Source organism: Salmo salar, chromosome ssa16 (assembly GCF_905237065.1).
Source record: "Salmo salar chromosome ssa16, Ssal_v3.1, whole genome shotgun sequence".
Lineage (NCBI taxonomy): Eukaryota > Metazoa > Chordata > Actinopteri > Salmoniformes > Salmonidae > Salmo > Salmo salar.
Genome location: NC_059457.1, coordinates 47,710,985 through 47,723,083, shown reverse-complemented (window position 1 = coordinate 47,723,083; position 12,099 = coordinate 47,710,985). Strand labels below are relative to the sequence as shown.

The following is a 12,099-nucleotide window of genomic DNA, read 5'->3' as shown; positions in this document are numbered from 1 at the left end:
TGTTCCAGTATGGAGGTGGGTGTATGTGCAGAGGCCTACCAGGGTGCGGGTGCGTTGCGGCACATCAACAGCGCCTTCATGACCTTCGAGGTGCTGGACAAAGACAGGAAGCCACGTACATTACCCCGGATACGACCCGAACCTGTGGTGAGTTCTGCAGATGACCTCAGAAGAACAGGCTGTGGAGTGTGTGTGTGAGAGACTGCATGCAAGAGAGCGTGTGTGTGTGTTTTATGGAGGTCAATGTATATTGAGAAATGCCATATGGTGGTTGAATTTGTAATGTTAAGAGATGCATGCCTCTGCTCATCCAATGTTGGTGCAGAACTGTGAAAGCCCATTTCTCTTGTTTATTTAATTGTCAGGATGGGAAGAGACGCTATCAGGAGGCTGTTGCTAGGAAGAAGATCCGTCTGGATAGGTGAGGAGATGAACATCTTTACAGTACTATTCCCCATTTCTATCTCATTTTGCCCCTACAGTAGATGAGCCCCCCCTTAACAAAAAATGATATACTGTGTATCATTTATTTTTAAGACATCATGCCAGGCCACATTAAATCGGGCTGATTGAGTGATACCCCTGAATTGGTGTGTAAACAGTAAACCAAACCATTGAGTCAACACATTTTCATCTGTTTTGACATCACTATACACTGTCTGTTTATAGAAAGTACATCATCTCCTGCAAGCAAACGGAGGTTCCTCTGTCTGTGCCCTGGGACATCAGCAACCAGGTAACACACAAACGGACCACAACCTACTACTACTCCTAGATTAAATGTGTTGTTTTGGGGTTTGGTAACAGATTTAACTCTCTACTGCCTCCCTGTGTACTGGCCTGTGCTTGTTTTTGAAACAACAATCATTCTTCCGATTCTGAATCCAAACCTTATTTTCCCCAGATGTATCTCAGCTACAACAATGTGTCTGCACTGAAAATAATGGCTGCTCGAAGCAACTGGATGTTAAGCTCTGAAAAAAATAAGGTTAGTATTGTAAGTAGAAAAGTGTAAGAATATGATTGAACACCATTGATATTATTAGAATGATGAAGGATTGCATGTGTCCACTCTCCTCCCCCCCACTGTCTAATCAAATCATTTCTTTCTAATGCACAGTCATAGTTGCACCTCCCCCAAATTCGGCCCACACGTTGATTTGATTAAGTTGGGCCTGGGAGGAAGGAATGTGCAACAAGTCAACCGTCTTTCTTACAGGAGCTAGCTACATTTAACAGTCCACTAAATGGCAATAATATATAACGTCTGTGGTAGTAAAGATCACGAAGATTCATGGTTTAACCCCCCTCCTTCCTGATCTGTTCCAAGGTCAGTCTGTACACGCTGGAGGAGAACCAGATACTGTGTTTTAAGGTGGAGACTCATGTCACTGTCCCTGCTGAACAGGCGTTCCATCTGCTCTCAGACCTGCGCAGGAGACATGAGTGGGACAGGCATTACCAGTGGGTAACACATTCACAACTGATGAAGTCACAGCTAGTCAGAACACAGCCACAAGTGGTCACAACCATTCACAAAGTAGTTACTATAATCCTTTTGATATCCATGGATGGAAATCTACATTTGGATTGAAACCTCCATTTCAGTGTGCCTTTTCCCTTTCGTCCTATGTAGACAATGTGATGTGATCATCCAGGCAGATGAGGATGACACTATCTACCGCGTGGCCACTCCGTGTGTCAGTAAGGGGGGGAAGGGCCAGGACTTCATCCTCCTGGCCTCCAGGAGGAAGCCCTGTGACTCCAGGTAACACTACCTGTCTGTCATCCATCAGCATCCTGACTTCACCGATATGCTTTATTTTTTTGCTGTGGTCACTGTTCCCCAATGACTCAACAATCCTTCCTACTTTCCAATGGCACTGCATTCTTTTTATGTTCTCACTTCACCATGGTCTGGTTGTGTCCCACAGTACTTTATCTATCGACCTGCCCAATTCCACATCTTTATCACGCTCTAATGGTGCGATCCACCTCTTCTGTCCACCTCAGGGATCCGTACCTGATTGCCCTGCGCTCTGTCACCCTGCCGACCCACCCTGCTACTGAGGACTACACCCGGGGGGAGGTGCTCTGTGCCGGCTTCAGTATCTGGGAGGAGTCCAACGCTGTCACCAAGGTGGGCCAATGGGGCTCTTCGCTAGCTAAGCGAAAAGCTTGCCTGGTCCCAGATCTGTTTGTGCTGTACAGCCGACCTCTATGGTCATTGTCATGTTAAACATGACAGCAACCGTAGTTAGTTAGACAGTAGAAACAGATCTGGGGCCAGCTAACTCAGTGATTTTCTTCATCCCACAGTGTATACACCTTATCCTGTAAGCTGAGTTTGGAAAGAAGTGCAAGCTTTCTGCCCACCCTCTTCGGAGGACAAAAATAAACTTTGTTTTTACAGCTTTTTCTTTAGTTGTTACATACACATTTTACATACATGGTACTTTATTTTTTATTTTTCTACAGTAGTTACATAGCAAGAATAAAGTAATTTGATATTTTGATATACATTTGTAAAAATCCAAGTAACTTCACATATCTTCATTGTAAAGGGTTTAAACACTGTTTCCCATGCTTGTTCAATGAACCATAAACAATTCATGAACATGCACCTGTGGAACGGTCGTTAAGACACTAACAGCTTACAGATGGTGGGCAATTAAGGTCACAGTTATGAAAACTTAGGACACTCCAGGCCTTTCTACTGACTCTGAAAAACACAAAGAAAGATGCCTAGGGCCCTGCTCATCTGTGTGAACGTGCCTTATGCATGCTGCAAGTAGGCCTGTTGTAAGGCAGGTCTTCACCAGACATCACCAGCAATATCGCTTATGGGCACCACCTGACCGTCGCTGGACCAGACAGAACTTTTTTCCAGTCATCTTCTCTGACGAGTCGCGGTTTTGTCTCACCAGGGGTGATGGTCAGATTTGCATTTATCGTCGACGGAATGAGCATTACACCGAGGCCTGTACTCTGGAGCGGGATTGATTTGGAGGTGGAGGGTCCGTCATGGTCTGGGGTGGTGTGTCACAGCATCGTCGGACAGAGCTTGTCATTGCAGGCAATCTCAATGCTGTGCGTTAAAGGGAAGACATCCTCCTCCCTCATGTGGTACCCTTCCTGCAGGCTCATCCTGACATGACCGTCCAGTATGACAATGCCACCAGCCATACTGCTCGTTCTGTGCGTGATTTCCTACAAGACAGGAATGTCAGTGTTCTGCCATGGCCAGCGAAGAGCCTGGATCTCAATCCCATTGAGCACGTAGGGGACCTGTTAGATCGGAGGGTGAGGGCTAGGGCCAGGGCCATTCCCCCTAGAAATGTCCGGGAACTTGCAGGTGCCTTGGTGGAAGAGTGGGGTAACATCTCACAGCAAGAACTGGCAAATCTGGTGCAGTCCATGAGGAGGAGATGCACTGCAGTACTTAGTATCTGGTGTGGCCACCAGCTGCATTGACTGTTACTTTTGATATTGACCCCCCCCCCCCCCCTTTGTTCAGGGACACATTATTCCATTTCTGTTAGTCACATGTCTGTGGAACTTGTTCAGTTTGTCTGTTGAATCTTATGTTCATAAAAATATTTACACGTTACGTTTTCTGAAAATAAACGCAGTTGACAGTGAGGATGTTTCTTTTTTGCTGAGTTTAGTACTTCTAAATGATACATGTTTTCAGTCATAAATATTATAGAACATGTGCTTTTTGTTTTCTTTTTGGACCACATTGTCTCTGTTTTACCTCAGATCTCCTACTACAACCAAGCTACGCCAGGAGTCCTCCCTTACATCTCAAACGACATCGCAGGCCTTTCCTCCAGCTTCTACAGCACCTTCCACTCCTGCAACAAGTACCTGGAGGAGAACAGAGACAGCCTGACTGTCCTGCCCCCCTCTGACCGGTGACTGAATGGTTTCATCATGCTGGCCCAGCACCTCCTACCCTATCCACCCCTCTCCTCCTTAGATCTGAGATACAGATCTGGGATACCCCCCTCTTGACTTCAACTGCCAAGGAAATCAGAGTTTATGCACTTTTTAAAATGTGGGATTAGACTTTTTGTTACTACTGTTACTGTCTTTGATGTGATATTCCAGTGTACATTTTCTACACTACAGGTTACTTATTGCAGTTGGGCTCTGTATTAAATGTTAGATCTTATCTGGGCATTAAAACAGTTAGTAGCCCTATGAACATGAGAAGTATACAAATTGGCTTGTTATGCTGCAGTTAAAGTGCTGCGCCACTCGGGAGCCTAAGGCACTGCATCTCAGTGCAAGAGGCATCACTACAGTCCCTGGTTCGAATCCAGGATGTTTCACATCCGGCTTTGATTGGGAGTCCCATAGGGCGGCGCATAATTGGCCCAGCATCGTCCGGGTTTGGCTAGGGTAGGTAAACATTGTAAACACGAATTTGTTCCTAACTGACTTGCCTAGTTAAATACTCTTAGACTGCCAGAACTTAGCCTGGTTCCAGTTTGACATGACCATGGAAATGACTTGGCTATACAGCACAAACATATCTGGGACCAGGCTATTTAGACCTAATCTTTTTTAAATGTGCAATACTACGCTCTGTATTAAATGTTAGATCTTATCTGGGCATTAAAACAGTTAGTAGCCCTATGAACATGAGACATGCAAATTGGTTTGTTATGCTGCAGTTGAGTCTGACATGTTCTGCCTCGTCTCTAGCCACTGAACTGTGGATTTAAAAAAAAGCAGACTAGTTCATGCCTGAGCATTTAGATGCAGCTTGTTTTAAAATACTGGTAGGATATTTCCTACCTCATTGAATCATGTTTAATCAGCCTTTCAAATCTGTAGTCAAGATGTACATGAACTGTAATTTTGTTTTGAGAGACTAATCTCAGAGATAAATGGTTAGCTTTTTAAAAAGAATAAACAGATGTGGACAATGGCCAAGTATTTCAACATGAGTAGACGCCATGAGGTGAATGAATTGCTGTGATTTCACTCAAACAATAAACACTATAGACCTTGGTTTGACCTCTTGTTCATCTTCCCGGAATCCTTACTCCTTGTGGTTTCATAAACAGAATTAGAGATAAACAAATAGCCCCCCAAAAAACAGTTCATAGCATTTAACTCTTGAGAAGCATGGTGGAGGGACACAGGGGGACCAGAGGTGGTGATCAGGCAGTCTGGTTGACTGGTACAGGATGCAGGACCTCCATCTTGGCATGGTTGGCCTTCACTCTGGCCACTCTCTCCTGGGCTCGGAGGAGTTGGTTGGTGTGCTTCGTGGCTAGATAAGTGTCTCTGTTCACTCTGGATGTAATGGCCTCCTCCTTTAGAGACTGTTGCCTGTAATACGTAACAGAGAACATGAGAATGGTCCCACTTTAAAATAACTTCCAAGGCTTTATGAAGCCTTCATAAACCACTTACAACGCATTCATAGATGCTTCTCAAATTATCAATAATCATGCCATGCTAAATACAGTGCCTTTGGAAAGTATTCAGACCCTTTGACTTTTTCCACATTTTGTTACGTTACAGCCCTATTCTAAAATGTATTAAATATTTTTTTCCCTCAGCAATCTACACACAATACCCATAATGACAAAACTAAAACAGGTTTTTAGGCAACAAAAAAAAAGATAAGATAAGTATTCAGACCCTTTGCTATGAGACTCGAAATTGAGCTCAGGTACATCCTGATCTTCCTTGAGATGTTTCTACAACTTGATTGGAGTCCACCTGTGGTAAATTCAATTGATTGGACATGATTTTGAAAGGCACACACCTGTTTATATAAGATCCCACAGTTGACAGTGCATGTCAGAGCAAAAAAAACAAGCCATGAGGTCGCAGGAATTATCCATAGAGGAAGAAGTTTGGAACCACCAAGACTCTTCCTAGAGCCGGCCGCCCAGCCATACTGAGCAATCGGGGGAGGAGGGCCTTGGTCAGGGAGGTGACCAAGAACCCAATGGTCACTCTGACAGAGTTCTAGAGTTCCTTTGTGGAGATGGGAGAACCTTCCAGAAGGACAACCATCTCTGCAGCACTCCACCAATCAGGCCTTTATGGTAGAGTGGCCAAATAGAAGCCACTCCACAGTAAAAGGCACATGACAACCTGGTCTCATGAAACCAAGATTGACCTCTTTGGCCTGAATGCCAAGCGTCACGTCTGGAGGAAACCTGGCACCATCTCTATGGTGAAGCATGGTAGTGGCAGCATCATGCTGTGGGGAGGTTTTTCAGTGGCAGGGACTGAGACTAGTCAGGATAGAGGCAAAGATGAACAGCAAAGTACATAGAGAGCCTTGATGAAAACCTGCTCCAGAGCGCTCAGGACCTCAGACTGGGGCGAAGGCTCACCTTCCAACGACCCTAAGCACACAGCCAAGACAACGCAGTAGTGGCTTTGGGACAAGTCTCAATGTCCTTGAGTGGCCCGGACTTGAACCCGATCGAACATCTATGGAGAGACCTGAAAATAGCTGTGCAGCAACGCTCCCCATCCAACCTGACAGAGCTTGAGAGGATCTGCAGAGAAGAATGGGAGAAACTCCCCAAATACAGGTATGCCAAGCTTGTAGCGTCATACCCAAGAAGACTCAAGGCTGTAATCACTGCCAAAGGTGCTTCAACAAAGTACTGAGTAAAGGGTCTGAATACTCATGTAAATGTGATATTTCAGTTTTATTTTTTTCATAAATTAGCTTACATTTCTAAACCTGTTTTTACTTGGTCATTATGGGGTAGTGTGTGTAGATTAATGAGGGGAAAAATGATTTAATCAATTTTGGAATAAGGCAGTAACGTAACAAAATGTGGAATAAGTCAAGGGGTCTGAATACTTTCCAAATGCACTGTAGGTGGTAGAAAAAAGGGTCTGTTATAACATTTCTTATATATTATTATTATACATTTCACATGAAGCAGCTACAGTATATAGGCTTTATAAAGAGTTTTAAAATCATACTGAACGACAATGATAAGATTGAGGTAAGTTTAGAGGTGATCCTCTTGCTGACCCTACAGTACCTGTCCTCTATGCATCCCATTATGAGTTCCCTCTGAATCCTGGACTGCTGCCTGCTGCTGGCAACCATGACACTCCTCTCCTGCTGGGTGTGACTCTGCCTCTGCAGCACAGCATGCCTGTTGACTGTCTTGGACAGAAAGGCATGCTGCCTGCTGAAGGCGACAACCATGGCCCGTTCCGATGCCCGCCTCCTCTTCTCCTCCAGGAACACAGCGTGTCTCTGCCTGACCTCCTGCACCTCCCTGTCCCGGCTAGCTCTCAGCAGGGCCAGTGCCCCCTCCACCTCCTCCTGCTCCTTCTCTCTCACCTGGAGCACTACCTCCCTGCGGGCCTCCAGGAGGCCGTGGCGCTGGCCCTGGGCGCCCTCCCTCCGAGCCTGGGAATGGGCCACCTGCTGGGACCTCCTCTGCAGGGCCTCGGCCTGCTCCCTCATCCGGTAGGCCCGCTGGATCACCTGGAAGGGGGCTAGGCTGATGGAGCCGAGGCAGCGACCCATCAGACGCTTCTCGGCGTTGATCAGGGGCAGTCGAGGGTGGGGCAGCTTGGGTGGCTCGGGACGCTGTGTGTGGAACAGGCGGATGGCACTGCGGATGTCCCGTCCCCCCTGTTGCCGGGAGATGAGCATGTTGCTGACAGGCTCGACCTGGTGGACCAGAGCCTTGAAGCCGATGAGGCGGAAACACATTTTCCCAAGCTTCTCTTCATAGAACTCCTCTGCAGCAGTGAAGTCTGATCAGAGACAGACAAGATCATCACAAATATACTCCAATAACAACACTATTGTGATGATTAGAATGATCATACTGGAGTCTAATGTAACTCTTACATCTGCACACCAAATGACACCCTATCCCCTATATAAGTCCTTGGTCAAAAGTAGTGCACTATATAGGGAATAGTGTGCCATTTGAGATGCATCCTACCTCTTTCCGCCTCACTGTGCTTGGCTCTGTTGGACCACATGGTCTTACTGTTCTGAGGGGTGTTATGCGGAGCACTGATGTCTTTCTGTTTCTTGGCCTCTAAAGACGCCTGGCTTGTCACCACCTCTTGTAAAACCTGTCAAACAGAAGAAAAAAAAACCTTCTTTAGTTCACATGTAATTACATATATTGCATGGGAAAATGCATGGGAAAACGAAAATAGCTATCACAGAAACGTTAAAGTTTTACCTCTGGGCTACCAGCCTGCACCAATTTCTTCAGATTGACATACAATCTCTTGATTTTCGCATCTTGTTCCTCGTGCCTCTGCAAAACATTCTCAGATCATGACAAATGTTGTTTACTAAAACAGAACGTCTACAAATATGATCAGATGTTTGCCTAGTTGTTTATTTTTAAATGGTTTCACAATGACAGTATTCATAGAACTTATACATGACCCATTTCATCCATGTCTGCAAATTAAAGTGGAATAATGGAGGCCATAAAAGCTGGATTGAGTGGGTGTTTCATTCTAGGAGTATCAAGTGTCTTAAAGTACGAGTACTGATCTATGATCAGGTCCCCCCTGTCCATGTAATCTTATTTATTATGATCTAAAAGGCAAAACGGATCCTAGATCAGCCTTCCCACTCGGAGCCGGTTGACACTGAGCTACATTGCAGGGTGTAATGAAATTGGGGGTCCAAACCTGCAGGTGCTGTTTAGCTGTGCACTCTTTGACCCATGTCTCCCCCTGGGTCTGTTGACTGTCTGTCTCCACAGAGGGGATGGGGGACAGATGGACTCTGATGCTGAACCTCTCCCGGCTCGGCACAGCAGGAACAAGTCTGACAGAATAAAAACAGATAACATTTCAGTGAAACACAATGACACAGAATACACAAGGAAAGAGAGGTGATTGTCTGCGGTCAATGAGCTATAGGAAAATGATCTCCTATACGAGGCTTTGGTTTCCTATATAAATCAATTCTTTAAAGGGATAATCAGAAGTTGAAACAATGACAGTGTTCTCCGCGCCACTGTTTCGGTAAAATGCTGAGGGATGGGACTGGAGAAATGTAATTACTCTCAAAGGACTGACCATCAATGATCTAAGAAATATAGTTTTAACCATGTTTTAACCAGTGTTTGTTTACATTTACTTTGTTTACAAACATTGGAGTAAAACAAGCTAATATTTTGGGTTCTGATGGGGTGCGACATATTCTTCAAGAATCAATGGGTACATATCATTAATTTATAAGTCCAAATATTGATGTTGTCACGACTGTCGTAGAGAGGGGACCAAAGCACAGCGTGCTGATAGTTCCACATTTTATTTACTCTGTGAAACTCATGCAATACATAAAAATAACTGAATAGACCCCCCCCCCAAAAAAAGAAAAAAAAAGTGACGCAGAGGAGAACACTACTCACAATCACCCACAAAACCCAGGAAGAAAAACCCCTACTTAAATATGATCTCCAATTAGAGACAACGAGGACCAGCTGCCTCCAATTGGAGATCATCCCAAACAAGCCAACATAGAAATACAAAAACTAGAACCTAAGAACATAGAAATAGAAAACATAGAAAAACATAAAACACCCCCTGTCACGCCCTGACCTACTCTACCATAGAAAATAACATCTTACTATGGTCAGGATGTGACAGATGTAGCAACTGCTGATTGCCCCTTTTATGGAATACTTGTGTCAATTTTCATTGAACAGTATGGCAACAGTAAATGCTTTACCCAAGCCTTTTTCTGGTCAGATGTCCCCTGATCCATCGTTGGATGATCAACGTTGGAGAATAAACGGACTGGATCCTATTGACCTCTGATATAATCTTATGGATTGCTCTCATTTCACTCTGATAAGGCCCCTGGATGAGACAATTTAAATGTTTATGGGAAAATTATGGAGGATACACCATGGATATAACATGGGAAACACATTTCAAATGACATCAAGGAGCACAAGAAGGCCTACAAACCATCTTAGCTGCTGGATAGAGGTTCAAGTAAAAATTATGACAGAGGGGTTTGAAATGCAGAGGGAGGATCCAGTTTTCAATGATCTCCTCGTCAGAGACCACAAAGTTATCCAGAGCCTTCAGTGACCAGATGCTGTTGATGATGCAGTGTCTGTAGTTTCCCTTTAGGCTGAGCGGTGTGTCGTAGAGGGTCAATGCTGTGAGGTTTGGACAGCCTGACAACCCCTCAATGTTCTTTCTAGTCCCCATGTTGTTGTCATGGAGATGGAGCAGCTGGAGTCGTCTCAGGCTTTCCCAGAACACTACGCCGGGGAGTTGGGTTATCTGAAAGACAGATGGAATATGTCTATCTAGCTCTGGTCCATGGCTTTACTGCTCATTCCTCTATTAATGAGTAGCAGTAACACCCTAGACCAGAGCTAGAATACATCATGCTCACATTTCATATTCTGAATGCAAGGCATCTGCAAAATTCTAAAAAAGAGAGCAAGATACAGTATTAACCATGATGTATAGTATGATACAGAATATAAATGGTTTTACTACAATCAGATACAGACAGTATCATTCAGGTACAGCAAAGGAATAAGATATTCCACTCAAATCAAGTGAATTGAGTCATATCTAGGTCTCCCTCAGAAAGAGGTCTTCTGACATCAATGGGATTTCCTGGTTATATAAAGGTTAGGCCTTAATTAAATAAAAAAGTACCTGATTTCCTTTAAGATCCAACTTCACTATATGCACACATGTGATGAGAGCATCTATCTTGGATATAAAATTTTCTGCCAAGATGCATACACTTAGTGACCTGCAGCTTCCCACATTATCAAGGTTTTTCAGCAGTAAGCAGCTCAGATTGACCATAACAACCTGTTGAAGGTCAGTCTCTTTCTCCACCAGGTTCAAACCTGGTCCCTGCCCATGGCTTAATATAAGGGACTCCGAGCAGGTCACCAGGTATTTCCTTTGGGCATCAAGTGAATCCATTTCTTCAGTGGTCTTCACATTTTCCCTCTGATTTGAAGAGGCATATTACACAGGCTAGTGGTAATAATACAATAGTAGCCTAGCCACATTTGTTTAAAAAAAAAAACGGAACAAAGTTAATAAAACGAAAAGTTAGCACGTAGAACATAGGACAATCATGAGTTGATTGTAAAATATTGTGCTATTTCATGAGAATTTTGCTCACTCTTGCAGTGCTGCCTTCTCTGTGAACTGCAAAGTTTTCATGTTGTCATGGATACAGTTAATATGCTCGTTAGCGCTGTGCGGAGGCGTCAGACAGCATGCGTCAGACAGCAGGCATGGTGTGTTGGGCCTGCGTTTCTCCCTTTGCTGTCATCCGAATAAAATAGGTGTTATCATAAACTTTTGGCCAATGTCGATATCGACAACTAACTGTATATTTGACGGGGTTATTGGCTATTTAAACGTCTGAAAGAAACGAACGGATGACTAAATGTTGAAAATAAATGTTTATCTGACTGTAGGCTATGAATTGGACTGCGTTTATCATTGAACATTTAGCACACACATTTCTACAATCATCACAAGTCCTACACTAGCCCAGCTGGCATCATGCCTACAAAACCACAGGTGAAGAGAAGAACCACCAATCATAAAACGACTTGTTGTAGCCAAAGCCTTCTGTTTCACTTAATCTATTAAGTCATTTGTTATTTTGTAATTAGTCTCGCACTGCCAGACAGAACGGCTTCGTTTGGCAGCCATGCTAGTTTTGCAGAGATACATTGTAGACATGACCATCGCTCATATTAAATACTATGTGACTAAACTTGGAAGTGAGGCAGGCAACAACACTACAGCAGCTCGGTCAGAGCATTACAATCCATATCCACAAGAAGTGTTTAGGCTTTTTTGTTAAAAGGTGAATGACGCTAATGTTATGTAACTCATTCTACGCAGTATTAGACCACTTGACTTTGAACCAGAGAAATGAACGAACAAAGAAATAAAAAGTTGAAAATCGGAACAAGTGAGAAACTTCAAAGATTTGATACTTTACGTGGTAAGTGTAGTCTTACAGAATTAGGAATTCATAGGATCTCTGTGTGTAGCTTGTTGTAACTTCATACTTGAAGGCTTCAATGCAAAAGCTTCATTTACCTG

At 44.0% G+C, this 12,099-nt stretch overlaps 2 protein-coding genes across 5 annotated transcripts in view; one reads left to right on the top strand and one right to left on the bottom strand.

The window, feature by feature from the left end:
* Positions 1–5,022, top strand: part of acot11b (acyl-CoA thioesterase 11b) — an 18,428-nt gene extending 13,406 nt beyond the window's left edge. For all 3 annotated transcript variants that reach the window (XM_014149520.2, XM_014149522.2, XM_014149521.2), the window contains exons 9-16: positions 9–147; positions 366–421; positions 670–736; positions 905–988; positions 1,331–1,464; positions 1,637–1,768; positions 2,014–2,140; positions 3,763–5,022. In XM_014149520.2, the coding sequence (XP_014004995.1) occupies positions 9–147; positions 366–421; positions 670–736; positions 905–988; positions 1,331–1,464; positions 1,637–1,768; positions 2,014–2,140; positions 3,763–3,921 (898 nt within the window). In that variant the 3' untranslated portion in view covers positions 3,922–5,022. The remainder of the gene's footprint in view (positions 1–8; positions 148–365; positions 422–669; positions 737–904; positions 989–1,330; positions 1,465–1,636; positions 1,769–2,013; positions 2,141–3,762) is intronic.
* Positions 5,016–12,099, bottom strand: lrriq3 (leucine-rich repeats and IQ motif containing 3). Of its 2 annotated transcripts, none has more exons than XM_014149518.2 (8): positions 12,015–12,099; positions 9,964–10,287; positions 9,722–9,852; positions 8,674–8,812; positions 8,211–8,288; positions 7,962–8,097; positions 7,038–7,767; positions 5,016–5,346 (listed from the first exon to the last, which is right to left on the bottom strand). In XM_014149518.2, the coding sequence occupies exons 2-8, from the start codon at positions 10,210–10,212 to the stop codon at positions 5,175–5,177; spliced, it is 1,635 nt and encodes a 544-aa protein (XP_014004993.2). In that variant the 5' UTR covers positions 10,213–10,287; positions 12,015–12,099; the 3' UTR covers positions 5,016–5,174. The 2 variants fall into 2 exon arrangements, with proteins under 2 accessions (XP_014004993.2, XP_014004992.2); XM_014149517.2 differs by lacking the exon at positions 12,015–12,099 and adding an exon at positions 10,675–11,424.

What these genes read in the sequence shown, in the direction of transcription:
- lrriq3 (XM_014149517.2), bottom strand. Translation starts at nt 10,953, where the DNA reads ATGGATTCACTTGATGCCCAAAGGAAATACCTGGTGACCTGCTCGGAG. An exon ending in TCTATCCAGCAGCTAAGATG is followed by an intron (nt 9,853 to 9,963) that starts GTTTGTAGGCCT and finishes TGTCTCATCCAG; the next exon opens with GGGCCTTATCAGAGTGAAAT. An exon ending in ATGGGATGCATAGAGGACAG is followed by an intron (nt 5,347 to 7,037) that starts GTACTGTAGGGT and finishes TACGTATTACAG; the next exon opens with GCAACAGTCTCTAAAGGAGG.